This window comes from Myotis nattereri (assembly GCF_964212035.1).
Source record: "Myotis nattereri genome assembly, chromosome: 1".
NCBI classification, from domain to species: Eukaryota; Metazoa; Chordata; class Mammalia; order Chiroptera; family Vespertilionidae; genus Myotis; species Myotis nattereri.
In genome coordinates, this window is record NC_138075.1 from 38,901,759 (window position 1) to 38,926,371 (window position 24,613).

At 41.5% G+C, this 24,613-nt stretch overlaps 1 protein-coding gene across 2 annotated transcripts in view; it reads left to right on the top strand.

Annotated features, from left to right (window-relative positions):
• GCH1 (GTP cyclohydrolase 1) overlaps positions 1–22,128 on the top strand; it is a 40,201-nt gene extending 18,073 nt beyond the window's left edge. Inside the window, exons 2-7 of one of the 2 annotated variants that reach the window (XM_081106520.1) lie at positions 2,323–2,424; positions 7,479–7,588; positions 12,122–12,177; positions 17,949–17,980; positions 18,897–18,981; positions 20,068–22,128. In XM_081106520.1, coding sequence (XP_080962646.1) covers positions 2,323–2,424; positions 7,479–7,588; positions 12,122–12,177; positions 17,949–17,980; positions 18,897–18,981; positions 20,068–20,197 — 515 coding nt within the window. In that variant the 3' untranslated portion in view covers positions 20,198–22,128. The remainder of the gene's footprint in view (positions 1–2,322; positions 2,425–7,478; positions 7,589–12,121; positions 12,178–17,948; positions 17,981–18,896; positions 18,982–20,067) is intronic. The other variant, XM_081106521.1, reaches the window with a different exon arrangement.
• Positions 22,129–24,613: the final 2,485 nt, after the last annotated feature.

The window sequence follows — 24,613 nt, forward strand, 5'->3', positions numbered from 1 at the left end:
TTAATATTTTTATTTTTTTAAAATGTTTTATTGATTTTTTACAGAGAGGAAGGGAGAAGGATAGAGAGATAGAAACATCGATGAGAGAGAAACATCGATCAGCTGCCTCCTGCACACTCCCCACTGGGGATGTGGCCACAATCAAGGTACATGCCCTTGACCGGAATCGAACCTGGGACCTTTCAGCCCGCAGGCCAACGCTCTATCCACTGAGCCAAACTGGTCAGGGCTAATATTTTTATTTTATGTGTATGCCCACCAACAACCTGTAGTATTGTTTCTACTTCATTTAAATAGATCATAACTTAAACATCTGTGACTGCTTCTGATACTTGCTCTTTGCGTTGGACATTGCTTCCAGAAATTATAAATGCAGCTCAGATTGCTCGCATTCACTGCTGGTTCATATTTTATTGTTTGACTGTACCCAAACTGTGTAATCATTTTTTTCCGATGCACATTTAAAGACCTAATATTTGCTATTATCAATAATACTGCAGTAAGAATTCTTATGTTCCCTTGGCCACATGAGTTTCTTTGGAGTCCCTTCTTTAAATCTATTTTAAGGAAGTAATCACAGGGTAAAGACTGACACATTAATTGGATAAAATAGGGGATCTATGTTTAACTCTGGCTCTGTACATGGCATACAGGGCACTGCGGAAACTCCAAAAGCCTTAAGTTACAATGCTGACTTTCACAGTTGGGAGAAGCTAGCATTAAGATCTGCTTGCTGGTAGATGCTTCTCTAATGTTGTGAGGTTTTGGGCCCGGGATTCAGACCTTTCTCCAATAAATCAGGGTGGGCTCATCTTTATTAGCATCTTGAGTTGATTTAATTCCAGCCAAGATCAAAGAGGCTTTTTAGGTCTTGCTTTGTGTCTTGTTCTCTCTCAGTTCTAAAACCAGCAGGCAGATCCGGTTGCCCGTTCAATGTTCCCAGTCTTCCTCCAGTGTCTTTTAGCACTGCCCCCCCCCCCCGCCCCCCCGAGAAGCATAGGTGTGCCATTCTGGCTCCCTCCTCTACTTTTTGGTGCTGATCACCACACACCCTAGGTAGTGCTAATTCCTGTTGCCACTCATTCAAAAGCAACTCCATTAGATACAATTTTCCTTTTGAGGGGAATACCCCAGGAGTTTCTGCTTACCTTCCCTCTCTCCCTAGCAGAAACCTGTTTTGTTTGAGTAGGAGCATTTTGAAGGTGTGAAGATTAATGGCACGACCATGAAATATGTCAAAACAGGGTCTCTCGAAGTGTGTTTCCCAGATCAGGAGCATCAGTATCTTCTGAGAACTTGTTAGAAATGCAGATTCTCGGGCCCAGATGCTCTGTGGGTGGGGTCCAGTGATTTGTGTTTTAACAAGCCCACTGGGGAGTCTGAGCACCCATGCTTCAAGGATGCTTAAATAGGTACTGGCGTCCTACTGTGGGCCTGAACTTTCAGAAAGGGACTAAATGCTTGAGAGACAGCTGCCCAGCAGGGTTATTTGCTGTCATTAATAATACAAGAAAGGTGTATGTACTTCTATGCTGTGTGTGTGTGTGTGTGTGTGTGTGTGTGGGTGTGCACACACGCACATGTGTGTGGCATTGGTATAGACAAACCTTTAACTCTTGGAGGCTACTTTGGTTTCCTTTATTGGTTATAACCTACAGTAGGAAATAAAATACCATAAATCCTTGTTTCCAGGGTTACCTTCTTGTTGCTGATAACAGGCAGGAAATTAAAACAATCTGTGATAGTGTTTTGTTCTTATTAGCCACAGATGGTAGCTTTCAGATATGTTGAAGAAAAACATAAATATAGCAGGGGAACTTTATTACTGTTGAAGAAAAATGATTTGGCCAGGCCAAGTTTATAGTCTGGGTTCATTTTGATGAAATGGGACATGGGGAACATTAGTGTTCCATTACCACACAAGCAGTAGGACGTATGAGGGACACTAGTTTTGTTCTTTTTGATTTACTTTGAATATGTAAAACATACATGATTTCAAAGTGAAAACTATAACCAATTATATCCAAATATGTCTCACTGCCATCCATATATCTTCTCTGCTATTAGTCCTTTATGGGTAATCATTTTTATTCACTTTTTGATTTATTCTTTTAGTGTTTACTTTTGAAGATAATCGTATGTATGTGTGTATGTTCCCCCTTTCCACTTTCTTTACACAAAAAGTTGCATATTATACTAGTTTTCTATAAAAAAATTATTTTTAAAAGTTAGCTCTATTAAAGTATAACTTAAGTTCATTAAAATTCAGCAACTTTGTGTAATCTGAGTTTTTTAAAAATATATTTTATTGATTTTTTACAGAGAGGAAGGGAGAGGGACAGAAAGTCAGAAACATCGATGAGAGAGAATCATCGACCAGCTGCCCCCTGCACACCTTCCACTGGGGATGTGCCTGCAACCAAGGTACATGCCCTTGACTGGAATTGAACCCGGGACCCTTCAGTCTGTAGGCCGACGCTCCATCCACTGAGCTGAACCGGCCAGGGCTAATCTGAGTTTTGACAAATACATACAGTTGTATAGCCACCAGAGTGGCAAAGCTATAGATTGCATCACCCCCCAGAAAAGTTTCCTTTTACTCTTTTGTAGCCGGTCCCCCGCCCCACCTTTCTGGTCCCTGGTAAACCACCTGTCTGCTTGCCAACACGGTGTCTGCCTTTCCTAGAACCTCATACATAGTTCTGCGTGTGTGCATGTGGCTTCTTTCTCTTGGTGGAAGATTCAACCATGTTAGTACATGTACTGGAAGTTATTCTGAGTAGTGCTCCATTGTTCATACATTCTAGTTGATAACTATTGCCTTTTTAAAAAGTTTTTATTTTGAAATAATTTTATTTATTTGATTATTTGTATTTTGGGGGGTATGTGGTAAAGAAGGAAACTTTATTCAGTACAAAACAGCTCAATTTTGAAACAGCATAGCTGTGAAAACAGCCATAGAATGGCCCTGGGGCCAGGCCTCTCGGTTGGAGAGCTCTGCTCCGCTCCTCGATGAGATAATTTTAGACATAGAGCATAATAACAGCGACAGTACAGAGAGTTTCTGTATACCCTTTCCCAGCTTCCTGTAATGTTATCAACACTTAAGAAATTAATATTGGTATAAATATTATTGCCCAAACTACAGAGTTTATTAGGATATTAGATTTTTAGTTGCATTTAGATTCCTCTAATCTGTGACAGCTTGTCAGTCTTTCCATGTCTTTTTTAAAAAAATTTATCTTTATTGTTGGAAGTATTACAGATGTCCCCTTTTATTTCACCATTGACCCCCTCCACATCCCCCTGCTCCCCCCCCCCACCCCCAGAACTTCAACACACTCTTGTCTATGTCCATGGGTGGTAATATGCATATCAGTTCTTTGGTTTATCTCCCCACTCCCCCACCCACCTTCCCTCGGAGACTCATCAGTCTGTTCCATGCTTCTGTGTCTCTGGATCTATTTTGTTCATTAGATTCCACATACGAGTGAGTTCATGTGCTACTTGTCTTTCTCTGACAGACTTATTCTGCTTAGCATAGTACTCTCCAGGTCCCTCCATGCTGTCTCAAGGGGTAAGAGACTCTTCTTTTTTATAGCTGCATAGTATTCCAGGGTGGTATTATTTTGAAATAATATTGCTACAAAAGATGTCTGAGATTTTGCTGCCTATGGTTTCTTCTAGGATTTTTATGGTTTCATGACTTACAGTTAAGTCTTTTATCCATTTTGAGTTTATTCTTGTGTGTGGTAGAAGTCGGTGGTCTAGTTTCATTATTTTGCATGTACCTGTCCAGTTTTTCCAACACCATCTATTGAGGAGACTGTCTTGACTCCATTGTATGCTCTTGCCTCCTTTGTCAAATATTAATTGAGTGTCATGGCTTGGGTTGATTTCTAGGTTCTCTGTTCTGTTCCGTTTACCTATATGTCTGCTCTTGTGCCAGGACCACTTCCCATGTCTTTTTAAAAGAGTACTTATTTAGGTATTTTGTAGAATGTCCCTCCATCTGTCTGGTGATTAGCCTGAAGGTACAGATTTTTGGGAAGAATACCAGAAGGTGATGTGCCCTTCTCATATTCTATCAGGAGCTACACAGTATCAGATATGTCTTATTACTGGTCACTTGCTTATGATACTCTCTGCCAGGTTTCTCCACTATAGAGTTACTATTTTTCCTGTTCTGTAGTTGGTTTTTTAGAATCAAAATTATTGCTTTTTAAATTTTGATGTACATCAGTGTGCATGGGACTCATAGTTTGGCAACACGCTCAATCTTTTTTTTTTTTTAACACCCTCAATCTTAATTGTAATCCTATCTAATAAAAGAGAATCATGGTAATTGGCGTATGACCGCTACCCTTCCCATTGGCTAATCAGCGATATATGCAAATTAACTGCCAGCCAAGATGGCGGCCGGCAGCCAGGCAGCTGGAAACTAACATGAGGCTTGCTTGCTTCAGTGATGGAGGAAACCAACGTTCCCCGCCTGCCTTGCCGGCCTCTGAGCCTGCAGTTTAAGAAGCATTATAACAAATATAGAAGCTAAACAAAACCCCAGAAACCTGCTTTCAGTGAGCCGGGATCTCAGAGCTGGAGTTATACATTGTTTCGATTATAGAACTGAAACAAACCAGATACCTGCTTTCAGGAGCGGAGGCCTAAGAGCTGGGGAGCCTCAGAGCTAAAGCTGGCCCAGAATAAAAAAGAAAAAAAGAAAAAAAGGAGCGGTTGGGAGCTTCCGTCACCCGCCAGCCTGAAAACAGCCCTCATCCCCTCACCCAGGCTGGCCAGGCACCCCAGTGGGGACCCCCACCCTGAAGGGTGTGTGACCAGCTGCAAACAGCCATCATCCCCTCACCCAGGCTGGCCAGGAACCCCAGTGGGGACCCCCACCCTGATCCAGGACACCCTTCAGGGCAAACCAGCCGGCCCCTACATGTGCACCAGGCCTCTATCCTATATAGTAAAAGGGTAATATGCCTCCCAGCACCGGGAGCAGTGGAGCCGAGATGCCTCCCGGCACCGGGATCAGCATGACAGGGGGCAGCGCCCAAACCCCCTGATCGCCCTGTGGCTCTGTGTGTGACAGGGTGTGGGGCCACAACTCTCTATCGGCCCTGCTCTGTTCGTGACAGGGGAATGCGCCCCAACCCCCTGATTGCCCTGCGGCTCTGTGTGTGACAGGGTGCGGCGCCCCAACCCTCCCCTCCCCCAGGGGCCCTGCTCTGTGTGTGATGGGGTAGAGCCATAACCTCCCCATCGGCCCTGCCCTGAGTGTGACAGGGTGTGGCACCCCAACCCCCTGATGGGCTCTGCTCTGTGCGTGACAGGGGGCGGTGCCCCAACTCCCCTATCGACCCTACTCTGTGACAGGGGGGAGCTCCCCAACCCCCTGATCGACCCTGCTCTGTGCGTGACAGGGTACGGAGCCCCAACCCCCCTGATGGGCCCTGCTCTGTGAGTGACAGGGGGCAGCGCCCCAACCCCCTGATTGGCCCTGCTCTGTGCGTGACAGGGGGTGGTGCCCCAACCCCCAATCGGCCCTACCCTGAGCGTGACTGAGGGTGGCATCGCAACCTCCCAATCCGCCCTGCTCTGTGCATGACAGCGGGCGGCGCCCCAACTCCCCAATCGGCCCTGCTCTGAGCCCGACCAGGGGCTGCACCTAGGGATTGGGCCTGCCCTCTGCCACCCGGGAGCAGGCCTAAGCCAGCAGGGCGTTATCTCCCGAGGGGTCCCAGACTGTGAGAGGGCACAGGCCGGGCTGAGGGACCTCCCCTCCCCCCTGAGTGCACAAATTTTTGTGCACCTGGCCTCTAGTCATAATAATAACAGCTAAACACATGTAAATTACATGATTTAATCCTTAGGATATCACTGTGAAGGAGCACTTTTTCATGCCCATTTTTCAGCTGAGAAGACTGAGGTACAGGGAGTCTTGCCTAAGGTCTAGTTAGTGATAGAGACGGATGCTGACTTAGCCTAACTTGAGGGCTAGCTTTTCACATGGGCCCTATGCTTGTTGTCAGAGCTTAGAATGCGGACGTTCTCATTCTTTGCCGAGGAAAACAAATGAGTACTTCCTATGATTGACCATTCTCTTTTGTGCTTTCTTTAAGAAATATTTTCGTTTGTTTGCTTTTGCTTTCAGGAAGATTCCTTGCGTAACTGATTTTAGTAAGCTATGCCTGGCGATATCACCTTAAAATCTTGGAGAAACCCAGGCTACTTTGAGGAGCACTAAGGATCTATTTTTAGACTTCATTCAGAAATAGGACTGAAGGTTAATGCGGGCAGAGTATTCAGAATAGAAACCTGCGTTTGGAGAAGGAGTGCTTCCCTACAGAAAGGCACCGAGCCCTCTCTCCTCCTGGATTTTATCAGCCTCTCCTAACGGGTGTGTCGTGCTTGTCGGTGTGTGTCTAAGCTCCACTTGTTCACTTTTGTTGACCGCACTAATGACTTTCCTAGTACGCAGTCAAATGTGTCTCCAGGGATGCGAAGTGTGGCTAAACGGTGACTCAGTACCTGTGAGCCTCTATTGTGGTGGCAGTGGGACCACTGTGTGGGTGGACGTTTGCACGTCTTCCCGGTGACTCACTCTGCCGCCTGCCTTTCTGAGGAGAAGTAGCTGTAGGTGGCTGCAAAGTTCTTCTCTGTCTCATACTGTGCAGATTGGGTATCCCCAAGTCCTCGAAATCAGTCAGCTCGGTGTCTTGAATGTACCTAGTCTCCCAAGCTGTCCACAGAGCAGTACAGTTTTTAAAAACAGAAGTGTTTTGTTTCTAAATGTCTGTTGTAGGTCTGGCCATAGGTGCCAGAGTCCACAGGTTAAACAAAACACGGCTCATCACCCAGAGACAACCTGGGCAAGCATACTCACAAGAATTGTAGCATTTATTTCCCTTGGAAGGAGGAAAGCAGCTATTTAGAATAAGCCTGATTCTTGCATACAGTAACCCATAAATTTTATGAGTAGAAAATTATTGGAGGGATTAATAAGAGAGGTGAAGTTTATAGGTGTGTGGATCTGGCCTCAGAAGTCAGAAGAGTAAGGATTTTACTTTATTTTTCTCAGATATTGTTTTCTACACATCCATTATAGAGAAAGTGTGAGGTATGAAAAAATGTAAGGAAGAAAGTGAAAACATCCTATTTTTATCACCAGAAATAGCCACCCTTTTGTTTTGCATAATTTCTCCTCCTCTTCCCTCTCTCATGCTGCAAATATATTTGTAATCCTGCATTTTTTACGTAATACTATATCATAAAAATTTTTCCCCCTAATTTAAAGAAAAAGACTTTGCTAATTTGATGGGAGAAAAGGGACTAATTTTAATTGGCATTCCCTTAATATTTTAGTTAGGATTAATAGGATTGTTAGTTTATTTATTGCCAGAGATTGTCAGGTTTTCTGCTCTGTATCTTTTCACAAAATTGGAAGTGTTACTAAAGCAAGCCTCTGATTTCAGATGTTCTAAACGATGCTATATTTGATGAAGATCACGATGAGATGGTGATTGTGAAGGACATAGATATGTTTTCCATGTGTGAACATCATCTAGTTCCATTTATTGGAAAGGTAAGGTTTTCTCTGTTGTTTCTTAACATTTAAAAAAGCACAAAGCTTTAAAATTAGGATAATTATATTTAAAATTGTCACCTAATCCCAAATATCATATATATATATATATATATATATATATATATATATATATATCATTGATTTTTTACAGAGAGGAAGGGAGAGGGATAGAAAGTTGGAAACATTGAAGAGTGAGAAACATCGATCAGCTGCCTCCTGCACACCCCCTACTGGGGATGTGCCCGCAACCAAAGTACATGCCCTTGACCGAATCAAACCTGGGACCCTTCAGTCTGCAGGCCGACGCTCTATCCACTGTGCCACACCAGTCAGGGCAATATCCCAGATATTTAGAATTACATATAAACTTTTATTCTTTACCAACCTGACTAATCTAATAGCTTGAAATTAACAAAATATAAACAGTGGCAGAAGGCCCTCAGGAAAGGATTTCATTGCAAATGCCATGTTAATAGGGTTAAAGTAATGAGATTAAAGTCTCTCCTTTTTTTCTAGGTAGTTGCTTCGGGCTTTGAAAACCTTTGTCCTTTATTTTGACTAAATCCTGTTTGATCCAAGATAGACTTTTTAAAAAATTTTATTTATTGATTTTGAGAGAGAGAGAGAGAGAGACATTGATTTGTTGTTCCACTTATTTATGCATTCACTGGTTAATTCTTGTATGTGCCCTGTCCAGGGTTTGAATCCACAACCTTGGTGTATCAGGATGGTGCTCTAACCAACTGAGCTACTGGGCCAGGGCCAAGATAGACTTTTGTATAATATGACATGAGCTGTAATGATGGCAGAAGTTCTTGTAGCAGAAGTTATAGTATTAGTGGATTTAATTTGTTTCCAACCCTTTCTATGTTAAGAAAAATGTGTCTAATGCAAACTAGATAATATTATCTAGCTTGGAGTTAACACACCTTTGAGAACTTGTGGGTTAAGAACCTAGAATTGTCCATTCTCTTCCCTTCCCCCATATCATAATTTTATTTTATTTTGACTTTATTAATAATTTTCAAACAGAAGATGTATAGGAAATAGTATTGTGAATACCTATATACCCATCACCTAAACTTAATATTTTTATTAAAGGATTTTATATTTTTATTTTTTATAGAATTAAAACAGAAAAATGCACAGAACATATCAAGATGTCTAGATCAAGAACTAGAACAGATCAAGATCTAGGATGCTATTAGTATTCCTGGAAGCTCACCTTGTGGCCCTTTTCTAATAATACCTAACCCATCTCTTGTTCGCATAGGTAGATTAGTTTTGCTTGTTTTTTTAACTACAGTCATGTGCTGCATAAGGACTTTTTGGTTAATTAAGGATCCCAAAAGATTATAATGGACCTGAAGAATTCCTATCTTAGTGATACCTTATCTCTAGAAATTCTTATCAATGCAGAAGACAATGACTTAAATCTGCTTAACAACCTTTCCTTTGTTACTGTGCTTTCCCTGGTAAATTCCCATAACTGACTCTCCTACCCCTAATATTTTCTTTTGTCTTCAGCTGAATATGGTATTTAAGGTGGTGGCTTTGGCTATTTTCTGAGTTCTCAGTTTTCCTGGGTATCTCTCATGTATACAGAAGGTATACCTGTTATTAAACTTGGTTTTTCTCCTGATAATCTATCTTTTATTACAGGGAAGTCTCAGCCAAGAACCTAAAAGGATAGAGGGAAATATATTTTTCCTCCCCCATAGAGAAATAGTCTAGGTGTGTAGTGGCTGTAACATCTAGGTTTGTGTAAGTGCACTGTGATGCTCACACAACCTAGATGGTCTATGGACGCATTCCTTAGAACTTCTCTCTGTGACGTGGCACATGACTGTATATATAAATGGAAAGAACCTACAGCATGTGCTCTTTGTATCTGGCTGCTTTTGCTCCACATTGTAAGTCATTGATGTCATGGCCTATTGTTGTGGTTTGTTTAGTTTCATTGCTACATATTATTCCATTACACACAAATCCCATACTGTATCTATTCTGTTCATAGGGAGTTAGTGACTTGGCTGAGGCCAGACCCAAGAGCTTGATCTTGTACTCAGCCTCTCACCGCCTCTTTAGGGGTCTCGGACCTAATTCCAACGTGGTGAGGTTGGGAATAGAAGGGAATTCCCCACATTAACGAATAATTCTATGAAGCCAGCAGGGTATCTGAGTATTCGACTCAATTCTCATAGTGTTTACCCGGAGGTGGGATAGCATCAGATACCACAGGTTATGGGCTTAGTCCAAGAAGACTGCCCAACCCCCACCCCCAGCCTGGAGCCCCATCCTGCCAACACACACACTTCAGAAGCCAGCTGAAAGCCCAGATTCGGATCTGTGCTTCTGACCAACTGGCTACAGATTGGAGGTTCCAACAACCCTCTCCTTGGGTTTGATTAATTTGCTAGAATGGCTCACAAGTACTCAAAGAAACATGTTACTTACTAGGTTACTGGCTTATTGGGAATTCAGCAACTGGGAAGCTCTCTGAACTCCATCCTCTTGTGTTATTATAGAGTCTTCATTGTATAGTCACGATTGATTAAATCATTGGCCATTGTCAATAGATCCAACCTCCAGCTCCTCTCCCCTCCTGGGTGGTATGTATGGAGGTGGGGTGGGACTGGAAGTTCCAATTCTTTAATCGCTTTGTAGGTTCCATTGGCAACCAGGCCCCATTCTTCGGTGCTGTCCAAGCCACTTCATTAACATAACGAAATACACTCCCTCCCCCACCTCTCAATACTTGAAAAATTCCAAGGATTTTGGGAGCTATGAGTCAGGAATGGTGGATGAAGACCAAATACATATTTTTTACAAATCACAGTATCTCAACACTATACCCTATTACCTTCTGCTAGGAGCACCTCTGTGTTTGTGTTTTTGCTAATTCTGTTTTAAATACAATATTCAGTGATGATTTTCTAAAATGGACATTTAAATGACTTAGGATCTTTAGGAAGACCAAAAATAGTACAAGCAATGCACAGATTATAGCCCTGCATGTTAGTATAAAGTTCCAGGGTTCTCAACCTTCTGGCCCTTTAAATACAGTTCCTCATGTTGTGACCCAACCATAAAATTATTTTCGTTGCTACTTCATAACTGTAATGTTGCTACTGTTATGAATTGTAATGTAAATATCTGATATGCAGGATGGTCTTAGGCGACCCCTGTGAAAGGGTTGTTTGACCGCCAAAGGGGTCGGGACCCACAGGTTGAGAACCGCTGGACAAACATTTCAAGTGGTGCAAAGGCTTTGAGTCTATGGGAGAGTTTTAACTCTCTAATTTTCTTTGAAATACCTAACATTTAGGAGCTACTTTACTTTGTCCTCCTGCTGACCAGGAAGGTGATGCGTGGGTGTTCGCAAACTCCCACAGCATAGTGGTAGTAGATGAAAAATCACTAATTACTACTATATCAATTATTCATAAGTATAGAAAAGTAGGTGAAAAAATGCAACAAATGCTGGCTCACCATGATGCAAATAAGTCTATAATTTTATATTAGGTTAATTGATGGCCTATAATGACCATTTACTTTTAGCCTTTATGGAGAACTAATGTTTTCTCCATACCTAATGTATGGCTCAAAGAGAAGTAACATTTACATATTAGATATTAACCAGTGCCTATTAAGATTACAGAAATGGCTTTGCTTTGTAGTAGATTCTATAAGAACATTAGTGTGAGGATCCAGGTTCTTGCGCAGTCACATTTGCCCCCGGGCTCTTCTCTAGCTGGGAAGCTGGTACGCTCCAGCAGCTTAGAATCGAGGCTGCCATGTGTGACAAAGGGAGTGGAACCCCTCTTTCTGTGGGATCTTTAAGGCTACAGTGATGTGTGGAATGACAGTCTTTAAAGTTATAGTTTTAACGATTTAGAGGAGGCTTTTCTGGCTCCACTTAAAAAAATGTTTTTTATTGATTTTAGAGAGAGAGGGAGAGAGAGAGAGAGAGAGAGAGAGAGAGAGAGAGAGAGAGAGAGAGAGAAGCATCGATGAGAGAGGGACATCGATTGGCTGCCTCCTGCACTCCCCCCACTGGGGATCTAGCCTGCAATTGGACATGTGCCCTGACCAGGAATCGAATTGGGGACCTGTTGGTTCATGCGTTGATGCTCAACCACTGAGCCACACCAGCTGGGCCTGCCTACAGTTTACTTTGTTGCAGGATAATTTGCACTTTCTTGATATTTCCCCTCAATAAGGAAAGACTTTAAGAATTGTAAAGAGAATTTAACTTCACCAGGAAATACCATGACTATATTCAAATTTGTTGTTTTATTAATAGAACCATTCTTATATATTTTCCTTTTACTGCATTTATGTAAATTTTAAATGTCTACATATGTGCTTTATTTTTTAAATTTTAAGTCTTCTAGATGTTTTAAAGACACATTTTCATGAGTTGAATTTCATAAAAGTATTCTGTATTGTGTCTCCTAATTTCCTTATTTTGTCACAAGAAAGCACTGTATTTTCACTTGGCTCATAATTTCTGTCTCTTCTCTGAAGGTCCACATCGGTTACCTTCCCAACAAGCAAGTCCTTGGCCTCAGCAAACTTGCGAGGTAAGCATGACTGCGCGGGGAATAGGAAAACAGGCATGTAGGACCTGGGCCTACGCAGCGAGGATCTCAGCAGGCTCTCCTTCTTGACCAGCGTGGATCTAATGTGGAGGTCACATTGCAACTTAAAATTTATAAAGACTTAGAGGACTTCGGACCTAAAATACAAATGTCCTTTTCCTCACCCCCCCATTGCCTCCCCGCCGCCCCTGTCTCCTAGCCTTCCGCCCACTGGCATACCCTTGAAGTCCTAGCTCACGCCTCGCTCTGTAGAGCCTGCCCTGACTGGAGAGGACCTGAGCCCCAGTCCTTTCTGGGTGGCTTAGCTAACAGTGAGGGGTCGGGGAGGAAACCCGGGCAGGGTGTAACTGCACTGCACTGTTTTCAGACTTTTATTTATTTTTATTTTTATTTTTTAATATTTTATTGACTTTTTACAGAGAGGAAGGGAGAGGGATAGAGAATTAGAAACATCGATGAGAAAGAAACATCGATCAGCTGCCTCCTGCACACTCCCCACTGGGGATGTGCCCGCAACCAAGGTACATGCCCTTGACAGGAATCGAACTTGGGACCCTTGAGTCCGCAGGCTGACGCTCTATCCGCTGAGCCAAACCGGTTAGGGCTGTTTTCAGACTTAATCCAACAGCCATCATTTGGGGTCTGAACCCTGCCTTCAGGCATCTCTCTTGGGTCCTACAGGGCCAGTCAGTTCACTTGTAGTTTCATTGTCTCTGCAGACACAAGTCTGTGTCTTCCTCTCAGCTCTACTCCAAGGTAGTGCTTACCATCCTCTCTCCCATTTCTTTCCTTTCTGCTATAGCTTCTTTTCCATTCTTTGTCCTATGTGTTCCTTCCTTTAAACATTTTCCCTCTGCTATCATTTTTAGGGTTTTAGGAAGAAGAGTCTGGTAATCTCTCAATTGACAGTCAACTTGAGGGTCCATGTTTATATATCTCGGATAGATCCATCATCAGTATTTTAATGCCCCTTTTGTAATTTCTCTGTATAGAAATAGTACTGGGGAAATCCTGGGAGGGTGAGTGTGTGTGTGTGTGTGTGTGTGTGTGTGTGTGTGTGTTTTGAGAGAGAGTTAAGAACAAAATGAAGAAAAATAGGTAATGAATACACAGTCAAGTGCTTCCCCTCCAAAACATACTTTTTACAACAAACCAAGCTAAGTTTTCATAACTTGATTGAGGTTATAGTGACCATATCAAAATTGGAGTAAATGGACCTTCATGATCATGTGACTCTTCTGTGGCTCTGATGTGTTTCTGCTTCTTCTCCACCTGGACTGAGTTTTGCCACAGTCCTGAGATGGTCCAGATCTTTTTCAATTCCATATCAAATCTGTAAAACCACCCAGCAGTCTGACAGTTGCCTTCCATGGCTGTTCTTTTTTACTTTCTTTTCACTCATTTCCTCTAGGGATTAAGGAGAAAGCCAGTAGAAGAGAAAAATTTAACTTTCCTGGTGTCTGACTTTGTTCTTGGTCAGTAATCTTGCCACTAGACAGAGCTCCTTGGCCCATGAAAGGATGTTATTGTCTCAGCTGTAATTGCTTCACTGCAATAAGGCTCTTAACACAGATCCAGAGTTTCGTTCCACCTCTCAGTGATTTGTACCCAATGGCGGTGCCCAGGGGCGACTGAGAAAGGGTATTGGTGGTGACGGGGTAACGAACCCTACTGTAATTTCTATTGCCAACCCTGCATCTTCCCCATGGAGGTATTCTGGCACTGCTGGTGCCAGTCACAGCCTGTCCACCTGTGAAAGGCATGTAGTGGAGAGTTTTCATATTATAAAACAGCTTGGCAGACTACACAGGCCTTGGTCTTAAGGTGAGCACCTTCTCTCAAAGACCACTGTATGTAGACCATGGGTAACACTTCATGGAAGTGGATTCCAGAGTGATCCAGTGAGATCTTGGAATAAATGGTAACTTGGGAGTAGAAGGAATAACCTTTGGTTATTTCCTTTCCTAGTGCAAGGAAAAGATCTCAAATAATTCAGCTTTTATGAAACAATACAAAGGAGTTGATTATTAGCCTGGAGATTTGTCCTTAAACTAATAGGATTAAAATTTAAGTGGGGGAAAGAAAGGAAAGCTAAACCAAAAACCGAGTGTATGTTAGTTTCAGATTTGTAAAAAAATTGAGTAAAGGGTCTATTAAGTGGAAAAGAAGGCTAAGTTTTGAAATATATATATATTTTTATTGATTTCAGAGAGGAAGGAAGAGGGAGAGAGAGAAACATCAATGATGAGAGAGAATCATTGATTGGCTGCCTCCTGCATACTCCCTACTGGGGATGGAGCCCGCAACCCGGTCATGTGCCCTTGACTGGAATAGAAACTGGGGCCCTTCAGTCCACAGGCAGATGCTCTATCCACTGAGCCAAACCAGCTAGGGCAAGAAGGCTAAGTTTTTATCCAACTGCTTATTCCTTGTAAGAAGTAGGAATATTCAGGGAATGAAGAGTAATAAAGCAAACTGAATGTCTTTGCAAAACTTCACTGTTCATTTTACTCTTGTATGTGAAGTGTGTTATATGCTTGCCTTTAAACGAATGACCTTTCAGTGCCACAGAAGTCAAATATCATCAGTCCAACAGTAAAGCCCAAAGAAATAAGAAAATGCCAGAAGTGAGTTGATCTGGTTGAACTTTAGAATTCTAGAGTAAACCTAGTTTGAATAGAAAGTCCTTTAGTTGTGCTCGCTTCGGCAACACATATACTGAAATCGGAACGATACAGAGAAGATCAGCATGGCCCCTGTGCAAGGATGACACGCAAATCTGTGAAATGTCCCATATTAAAAAAAAAAAAAAAAGAAATTCCTTTTGTTGCTAAAAATCCATTGAACATATATTAATTTTCTTGCCTTAATAACCAAGTGAACAGAATTAAATCTTGAATTTTGAATTGCAGTGCCTCGTGGTAGCCGTGGTTAGTCTATCGAACACCCACTGGGAAAGGACACTGTGCCAGAGAGAAGTAGGACATAGCCTCTGCCTTCAAAGGGGGCGAGAGTATGAGGCAACAGGTGCCATGCAAACACCTGGCTTGGAGCTCCCAGTTTAGAGGAGGCAAGGTAGCTGTGGCCTGGCATGGTTGAAGAGGCCCAGAGGTGGCGGGCTGAGCAGAATTCTAAATGGAAGAGCAGTTTCTCTAGGTATAGTTAATGCCTAAGCAAAGGCAAGTCAGAGGGTAGGAGCGAGGCATAGTCTGGTGGATAGGGAACACATCTGTTTGTTAGAAATGAGAAATGTAGGCAGGGGTAATGGGGAGATAGTTTAAAAGGCAGGGCAGGCATTAGATTACAAAGAGAACATTTCCCTCCTTCTTTCTCAACTATAAAAGTAACATACATACCAGTTAAATTTAAATACAAATGAGTGAGTAAAAGGAAAGTTTTTCTTTCCTATTTTTATTCCCCAGAATAAAAACTAGATATTTCTTTCACTATTCTCTGGAAAATTTCTATGAAAATACAAACAGAAAGCTCTTTACAATTACCAAAACAAAACACCGCCCCCCCCCCCCCAAAAAAAATAGCGGATCATACTCTACATTTTGTACTACAACTTTTTAAATTCTATTTAAAATACATCAAAATCCCTTGTACATATTTTAGTCCAAAAAGTCCAAGTCCTTTTTAATGGTTACATAGTACTTCTTTGACTGATTAATAGAATTCATTTAACCAGTCTTTGATATAGATACAAAGTTTGAAGATACCGTCAAGAAAGAAAAAAATGCTTTGGTGAACATATTTTTATATATTTGCACACTGAATGGTCGCGGGTTTAATTACTGGTCCAGGGCATGTACTTTGGTTGCAGGTTCCACAGCACTGGTAGGGGCACACCAATCAATGAGTCTCACCTCAATGTTTCTCTGTCTCTCTCTTTTCCCCTCCTTCCTTTCTTCCACTCTCTCTAGAAATCAATGGAAAAAAATACCCTCTGGTGAGGATTCAATATAATTATACTAAATAAACAAAATAAAAAATATATGTATTGGAGTTCCTTCAATGTTGTTTGCCTGCTGGGAACACAGAAGAATCAGAGTGGCTCCTGCCTTCAGGCTGAGTGGTGAATAGGGCAACCGACACTTTATTGACTTTATTTGCTGTAACAGGTATAAAAGAGCAAGTTGTCAGTTCTATATGAGGGTCATATTGGAGAGAAGAGCCTTAAAATGCCTCATTCACGAACCTTGAGTCCAAATTCATGACCAAAAGGCCAAATTTTAAAGAAAAGGTTCTTAATGTGAATTATTATTCTAAAATGGGTGATTCACAACATTGGCCAGATTGTTCAGTTGGTTACCAGTAGTCGGCAAACTCATTAGTCAGCAGAGCCAAATATCAACAGTACAACGATTGAAATTTTTTTTGAGAGCCAAATTTTTTAAACTTAAACTATAGGGTACTCCTAAGGCTTAGGAAGAGCCACACTCAAGGGGCCAAAGAGCCGCATGTGGCTCGCGAGCTGCAGTTTGCCCACCACGGGGTTAGAACATCATCCTCATTACGCCAAGGTTGCAGGTTTGATGCCCGTTCAGGGCACAGACAAAAAGCAACCAAATGAATGCATAAATAAGGGAGACAACAAAGAGATGTTTCTCTTTCTCTCTCTGCCTTCCTTTCTCTAAAAATCAATAATAATAGAGAAAGAAATAAAATGGGTGATTCATGTGGCCGTCTTTACATTTCACAACTAGAGTGAAAGATGTTGAACAGAGAAAAATCATCATTTGACAGATGGTGCTATAAGCGAAGATCAGTCAGCTTTTATTTTGGGAGGGGGTTAATCATATTGATTGCTCAGATGGACCTATTATGTAAAGAGATGTTTGGAGAAGTCTGTTCAGTTCTAATCTGATTATCCTAATAGGGTTAGTTGGCACAGTAGTTGGCAATGGTCTAGCTATTAATGAACAAATATTTATTTTTAACTTGAACTTTAAGCTTTGATTAAACAATATGTTTAATTAGAACACTTGAGCCCTAGCTGGTTTTGCTCAGTGGATAGAACAGTGATGGCAAACCTATGACACGCATGTCAGAGGTGACACGCGAACTCATTTTTTTGGTTGATTTTTCTTTGTTAAATGGCATTTAAATATATAAAATAAATATCAAAAATATAAGTCTTTGTTTTACTATGGTTGCAAATATGAAAAAATTTCTATATGTGACACGGCACCAGAGTTAAGTTAGGGTTTTTCAAAATGCTGACACGCAGAGGCCAATAGGTTGGCCATCACTGGGATAGAGTGTCAGCCTGCGGACTGAAGGGTCCTGGGTTCGATTCTGATCAAGGGCACATGCCTGAGTTTCGAGCTCAATCCCCAGTAGGGGGCATGCATTGATGTTTCTATCTCTCTCTCCTTCTTTCTTCCTCTCTAAAATCAATTAAAAAATATATATATATTAGAATACTTCAGTCTTGGCTTAGAATTGATAACTTGAGAGCTTTAAAATTACTCATCTCTAATTGTGTTTTTCATAAGTGAACTATATACTCTTAATTCTCTCTCTCTTTGGGGACATAGGGGCATACCACTCTGTCCTAGTTGGTCTCCATTAGACCTTCCCTCTTTATTGTCCTGTAGTTTTTATATCTTTCTATCCTCCTGTAAGCACTAATCTCCTGCTCACATCCTTTAATTGCTTCAATGAAGTCCTTTTAGTCTTATGAGGAAGCCTTAGCAATTTCACTTTAAAATTTTTATCATTAACTAAAACAAATCTTTCTTTTTTAGGATTGTAGAAATCTATAGTAGAAGATTACAAGGTAAATTTTAAAACCATTTTTTTTACTGAAAAAGTTTTTTCTTATTGTTCTTATAAGTGTAATACGCATGACATAAAATTAAAAATTAAAACCTCATAGGAATATAAAACAGAAAATGTCTGCTGTATACATTCCTTCACATTTTTATGCATATACAAACATTTTAAAATAAATTAATTTTATTTCATTTCAAAACGGGCTCATATTATACATAATGGGCTTCACTTATCTTTTTTCTCTATCACTCCCCCCTCCCCCCGCCCCCCGCTTACATCTTAAACATTTTCCCCACAGACATGTAAGTATTTCATTTGTTTTGCCCGCTGTTCAGCGTTCCATTGCACGGCTGTGCTGTGGCTTCATTTAATCAATCCCTGCTCTGATAGACATTTGGGAAATTTGTCAGCTTTCAAATGGATGTAATGCTGCAGTGAATGTATGTATTCAAAGATCAGTTGTGTATTCAGCACAGGAACTGCCGAGGTTAACTCACTGGTTTTCAGCATCGCTCTAAGTACAATTCAATAATCACACTGTAACCCCCTTGTTAATCCTGTTGCCGAGCTATTTTTTTCATTCGCTCTGCTCTCCTCTGTGGAGGTGCTTGTTACCAATATTCTGTTGGTCTTGCTGCACACCCGAGAGACAGTTGCTGCTCTACTCCATTCCCTCCAGGGGTGCTGGAGGGCGCCCGGCTTCCTGAGCTCTCATCAGCACCTGTACTGAGGGCCGGGATGCGACAGGGGCCTCCTGTGCCCCAGGCAGCAGATAGAGCCAGCTGGTCAAAGCTGGTGTGTCTCGGCTTTTACCCCTCTCAGAAGTCTGCTTTTTGAGATTTTTATATATCCTAGAGACAGCAAAAGCGTTCAGCTGTTTGTGTCAGACACTCAAACTGAGCTCCTTGTCACATCCACAGTTCAAGAGCGCCTTACGAAACAGATTGCCGTAGCAATCACAGAAGCCTTGCGGCCTGCGGGAGTCGGGGTCGTGGTTGAAGCAACGTAAGTCCGTATTTGCCTTTAATAATGTCATAGTGGTGCATGAAGGGATATTCACTTCATTTCCTGTGTTGCCAATATGGGAACTAGGGTATGGGAGCCTGTTTTGTGTGTGTGAGTTTGGGGGTGGAGGTTGTGGAAGAGTAGGGAGTCATAAGCTTAGGTGTAGTGATTCGCACAGGCAGTAGCGTTGTATATCTTCTCTCTCTCTTTTTTTCCCCAATATATTTTATTGATTTTTTACAGAGAGGAAGGGAGAGGAATAGAGAGTTAGAAACATCGATGGGAGAGAAACATCAATCAGCTGCCTTCTGCACATCTCCTACTGGGGATGTGCCCGCAACCAAGGTACATGTCCTTGACCGGAATCGAACCTGGGACCCTTGAGTCTGCAGGCCGACGCTCTATCCACTGAGCCAAACCGGTTAGGACTGTATATCTTGTCTTGATTTCTTCTTTAGCTCTTTGTTGCTCCAACCAGAGTTTTTCTAATATTTTGGCACATATTTTAAAAAGTAGAGAGAACTAAGAATGGGTACCAAGGGCACCAGAAGACACTTGTTGAAGTTGGAATGCATTATGAGAATTGCATGCAGCTTGTGGGCAAAATTCTCATGCATTCTCCCGGTGTGGCATGGACTCTGCACTGTGCATGCTCTCCGGCTTCGCCAGGCCGCTCAAACTCACCGTGGTCACCGTCCTGGGTTCTGGATGCTTCACCATTCACTGAACACCTCAGCTAGCATAATGCTGTCTTGGTCATGAAAATGGAACAAGTGAGAGCTGTGGATTTCTTCTTATCTCGAACTTGCTGTATCTCCGTAGACCACTTGTATTATTTTCACCTAGGAAGAACATCCCATTCTCTCCTCTCCTGTTGGATGCCTTAAGGATTCGACCACTGAGAAGAATAAAAGATAGAAAACTAAGAAACTTTAAAATATATATATTTTTAGATAAAATTTACCTAAGTGACAAACGTGGTAATTGTGAACCCCGTTTAATCAGATTTAATCTTTTGGCCTGCTTTTTTATTTTGAAAACCAAACCAGTAACTGTTTATTCTCCCTTGGTTGGCTTGTTCTCTAGACACATGTGTATGGTAATGCGAGGAGTACAGAAAATGAACAGCAAGACTGTGACCAGCACGATGCTGGGTGTGTTCCGGGAAGATCCGAAGACGCGGGAAGAGTTCCTCACCCTCATCAGGAGCTGCTGAACGTTCAGTGTACCCCGTGTGCTCCGCAGATCACGCCCCTAGTAGCATTGGTTGTCTGGTCTTCATTGTTTGTACAATTCTCTTCTCAATTGTGAAACTTACTCCTCGTCACTAATTGTGTTTAATAATTATTTATTGCAAATCAAATAAAGTTAATTTTAATATGGGGTGGGCCCGCTGCTTTGTTCCTGCCACGGCGTAGTGGCAACATTCACGCACACTGCCGATAGCGTTGTTATCACTGCCATTCGGTAACTGAGGACACTGGGGAGAAAGAAATCATGTATTCTGTTCAAACCGTCTGGTGATTTGGTTCCTAAGCGCAGGAGTGTTGGGAATGGGAGAAAACTATGGCCAATACTGCTTCTTCCATTCCCCAGACAAAAGTGGTGTGATGCTTAAAGTAAGTTACTACACAGCTCTGCAAATTCAGAGTTCACCAGGCTCCACTCTAATCATGTTTATTAAACCGCCAGTAACACTTATTTTTTATATATTTATTTTTGACTGTCTAGTTGTAATGTTAGTCACCAAGGCAAGGTGATGGATTACTTATGTTTTTTATTTTACTGTGAATTAAAAAGGGACATGTCTACCTTCTGTTCTTTTTAAAATTCATGTATCGGGAATTAATTCCTAGAGTTGTTTACGAGTGTGTTCTCATGTCAACATACAGGGATTTAGACACTTAACTCTCTGTGCCTTGATGAGAATATCACACCATTTGGAGTGTAGATACCTTTGCCTTTATTTAAAAGCCATTGTTTTATGAGATTGAGTACTAACACTGCAAATAACTATCCTCTGCATTTAACATTTTGAAGTTTCTCGGGAGCTTTGTGTGTTTCTTGCAGACCCCTCAAAACTTTTTATCTTCTCAATAGTTTTTCTAAGTATTCCAGAAAGTTTTGAGTGTTCATCACTTTCAGGTCCACAGAACCATAGCTTCCGTGAACATGAAAGAGTGCAGAATGAACTAATTGTGGACTGCATCGTGAGCTGCGTCCACTGTCAGTGTGGTGTAGTGGTGGTGTCTGTGAAAATGCACCATAATCTTCTGGAATCCCTGGAAAATGCTGGAAGCCCCGTACTGGTTTCCCTTGTGGTCCATGAAGGTCTTGTCTTCAGTGTAACTGTACAAGTGGGCCAGGTCTTTTAGTCGGGAAGCTGTTGCCTTATTGATGATTATCTTAAAGTTTCCTCTACTGGGGCCGTGTTGGGCCAAATTAAAACAATAAAATAACCCAACTCCCCTGCCAAAATTAATTATTCTTGAAGAAGCCTCTTATTTGGCTGACATAGTGCTCCTCACATTTATCCCATTACCTTAAGAAGAATTAACCACAATGATTGCTTTAACTTTGGTAGTCTTAGCTCTGCACTTTGTTTGGCTTACGATGAGACAAAATGGAAGAGATTTAAAAAAAATTCCCTACTTCCGTTTCCTATATTCTGTACTTGGAGTTTCTAAAGTACAGTGGTGGTTGATTTTGAGTTCCTTTTAAAATTGAAGCCAATAAAAACATTATCCTGCTTAATATTTAGATATTTACAAGTAGAATTAAATACTCAACTCATGTTTGGTATCTTAAAGTAAAATCAGGTGTAGCTTGGAGGACCAAAGAAATTGTTAGTTATAAATTTATCTTTTGAGATCTATTGTATTCCTCTGTAAATGACTTCCCTAGAAGTGTTCTCATTAAGGTCTAATGTATCCATCGGCTGTCATCTTATTGGTAAATGCAAAATAATTACCTTGTTTTACTCTGGTCTGTAGTGCTTTAAAATTGCCTTTTCATATCCACGACTTCGAATCCATTTTGGAGACTTTTAACACTGTTCAATGAAATTGTCTGAATTTTATGTGTGTCTGTGTGTATTCCTGAAGTTAATTCTATTTAAATTATTAAAGTGTTATAACTTTGCTCTTGTGAAAGTCGTTTCTTTTTGAACCACTGGTATAGCTATAGCAATCAGTCAGGTGGTTTTCATTGTATTCTGTTTTAGCAAAGAAGGGCTTCTTGCAGCCACGAAGCTATTAGAACGTAAATCCCAGCTACAGTACAAATTAACCGCAGGCGCTCTCTTTCCCTTTGGCATTTGGTTTGGGTGTTATTGTCCTCAGCTCCTGCAGTAATGGGAAGGGGAGGTCTGGGATGAGAGAGAGGAATCTGAGTAGCCTCTGTGTCCCTGTTGTTTTAAGCTTAGTTTGAGTAACTTCAGCCCCCTGGGAACTGGCGCTCCTTTCCGTGTGGGAGTAGCTGGGGGAGGAAGGGTTGGGGCCCGGAGCCAGGCAGTGCAGGGAGTGGAAGAAAGTGTTCCTCCTTTTAGAGAAGAGCCCCTCTTGGGCAAAACTTCCAATTAGGTGCAAAGATGTTGCTGCCTGTTTCCTGTCTGTGCCTGGTGACTTCATCAGACCCTCTTTCCTGGTGGTCTCGTCTCCATCCCTGCTCCACCTGGCAGAGGCCCCTGCCCTCACTGGTTGTCAGCACATCTAGGTACTGGTGCACTGGAGAGGCCGGTGGCTCCTCAAAGGACCCCGTAGACTGTTGGGTAGCAAGTCTCATCACCCAAGTTAGGAATGCTTATGGAAATAACACAGTCCTGAAACCACAACTCACAGATGTCAGTGAAACAATGAGCTTCTCAACTAAGCCCAAAATGCTGCTTCTGAGTTTCATCCCTAAAGATTGATTGGCTGAGTTCCTTGTTTTGTCACTTAGTGGAAGAGCAGTGCAAATACCGAAGGATTTCAAGAGGGCTGCTTGTCAACCCAGAACGGCTGGATTCACGATGGCCCAGATCCTCCTGCTGAAGGTGAGGAGAGCATCTTAATAGATGAGTTTCGGGGAAATGTAAATTCCCAACAGCACCACCCTCCCAGAGGCACTTGCTTTGTTTATTCTAGTCTTTATTATGGGAAAATAAAATGTACAACGATAGACCATACGTGAGTACATGAACTTGCATGTACTTATCACCCAGCTGCAATAAGTCTCAACCTCTGGACATCTTGATTCCTCCATACTTCCCATTCCCACTGGACTATTTCTCTTTTTGTTTCTTTTATCCTCACTAGAGGATATTTTTTTCCATTGTTTTTTTTTTTTTTTAAGAGAGTGGAGGGGAGATAGGAGAGAGACAGAGAAAAACAGAGAGAAACATCAATGTGTGAGAGACATCAATTGGTTGCCTCCCGAGGTACATGCCCAGTGCTCTGCTGAGCCAAACCATGCAAGGCCCCACTGGATTATTTCAAAGCAAATTTCAGACATCATTTAGAATTTTTTAAATTATTTTTTATTTAAATCAATTTATTTTGCAATTACAGTTGACAAAGCATATTAGTTTTAGGTGTACAACATAGTGATTAGATGTTCATATTCCTTCTGAGTGATCACCCCAATAAGCCAGGCATTTCATCCATAAATATTTCAGATTATCTAAACAAAAAGAAATCATGTAAAAACCCCACAAACCATTCATTATACACAAAATCAATGCTTCTATATTAAACATCTGGTCAGCATTCAATTTTTCCCTATTGTTTCATAGGTTTTATTTTTTACAGTTTATTTAAATCGAGGTATAAATGAATTTCATACATTGCAATTGGTTGATCTGGTTTATTTTGTTGTTGTTAATCTTTACCCAAAGATATTTTTCCATTGATTATTAGAGTGGAAGGGAGGGAGAGAGACAGAGAGAAACATTGATGTGAGAGAGACACATTGATTGGTTGCCTTCTGCCTGTGCTCTGACCAGGGCTGGGGATGAGCCTGCAATTAAGGTACGTGCCCTTGACCAGAATCAAACCTGTGACCCTTCAGTCCATGGACCAACACTTAATCCACTGAGCCAAACCATCCAGGGCTGTGTGTGTGTGTGTGTGTGTGTGTGTGTGTGTGTGTGTGTGGTGAAAAGCACATAACATAAAGTTTACCATCTTAACCATTTTAAGTGCATAGTACAGCAGTAATTATATGCACATTGTTGTGCAACACATTTTTAAAACTTACAAAACTGAAACTCTACCCATTGAACAACTCCCCTTTGTTACTTCCTTCCAGCCCCTGGTAACCACTAGTACTTTGTTTCTGAGTTTGACTACTTTAGGTATCTCATATATATAAAATCATGGATATTTATCTTTTTGTCACTGGCATGATGTCCTTAAGATTCATCCATGTTTAGCATATAACAAGATTTCCTTCTTATTTATTTATTTATTTATTTATTTACTTAGTGTTTTATTTTATTTTTATTTTTAATATATTTTATTGATTTTTTTACAGAGAGGAAGGGAGAGGGATAGAGAGTTAGAAACATCGATGAGAGAGAAACATCAATCAGCTGCCTCCTGCACACCCCTCACTGGGGATGTGCCCGCAACCCAGGTACATGCCCTTGACTGGA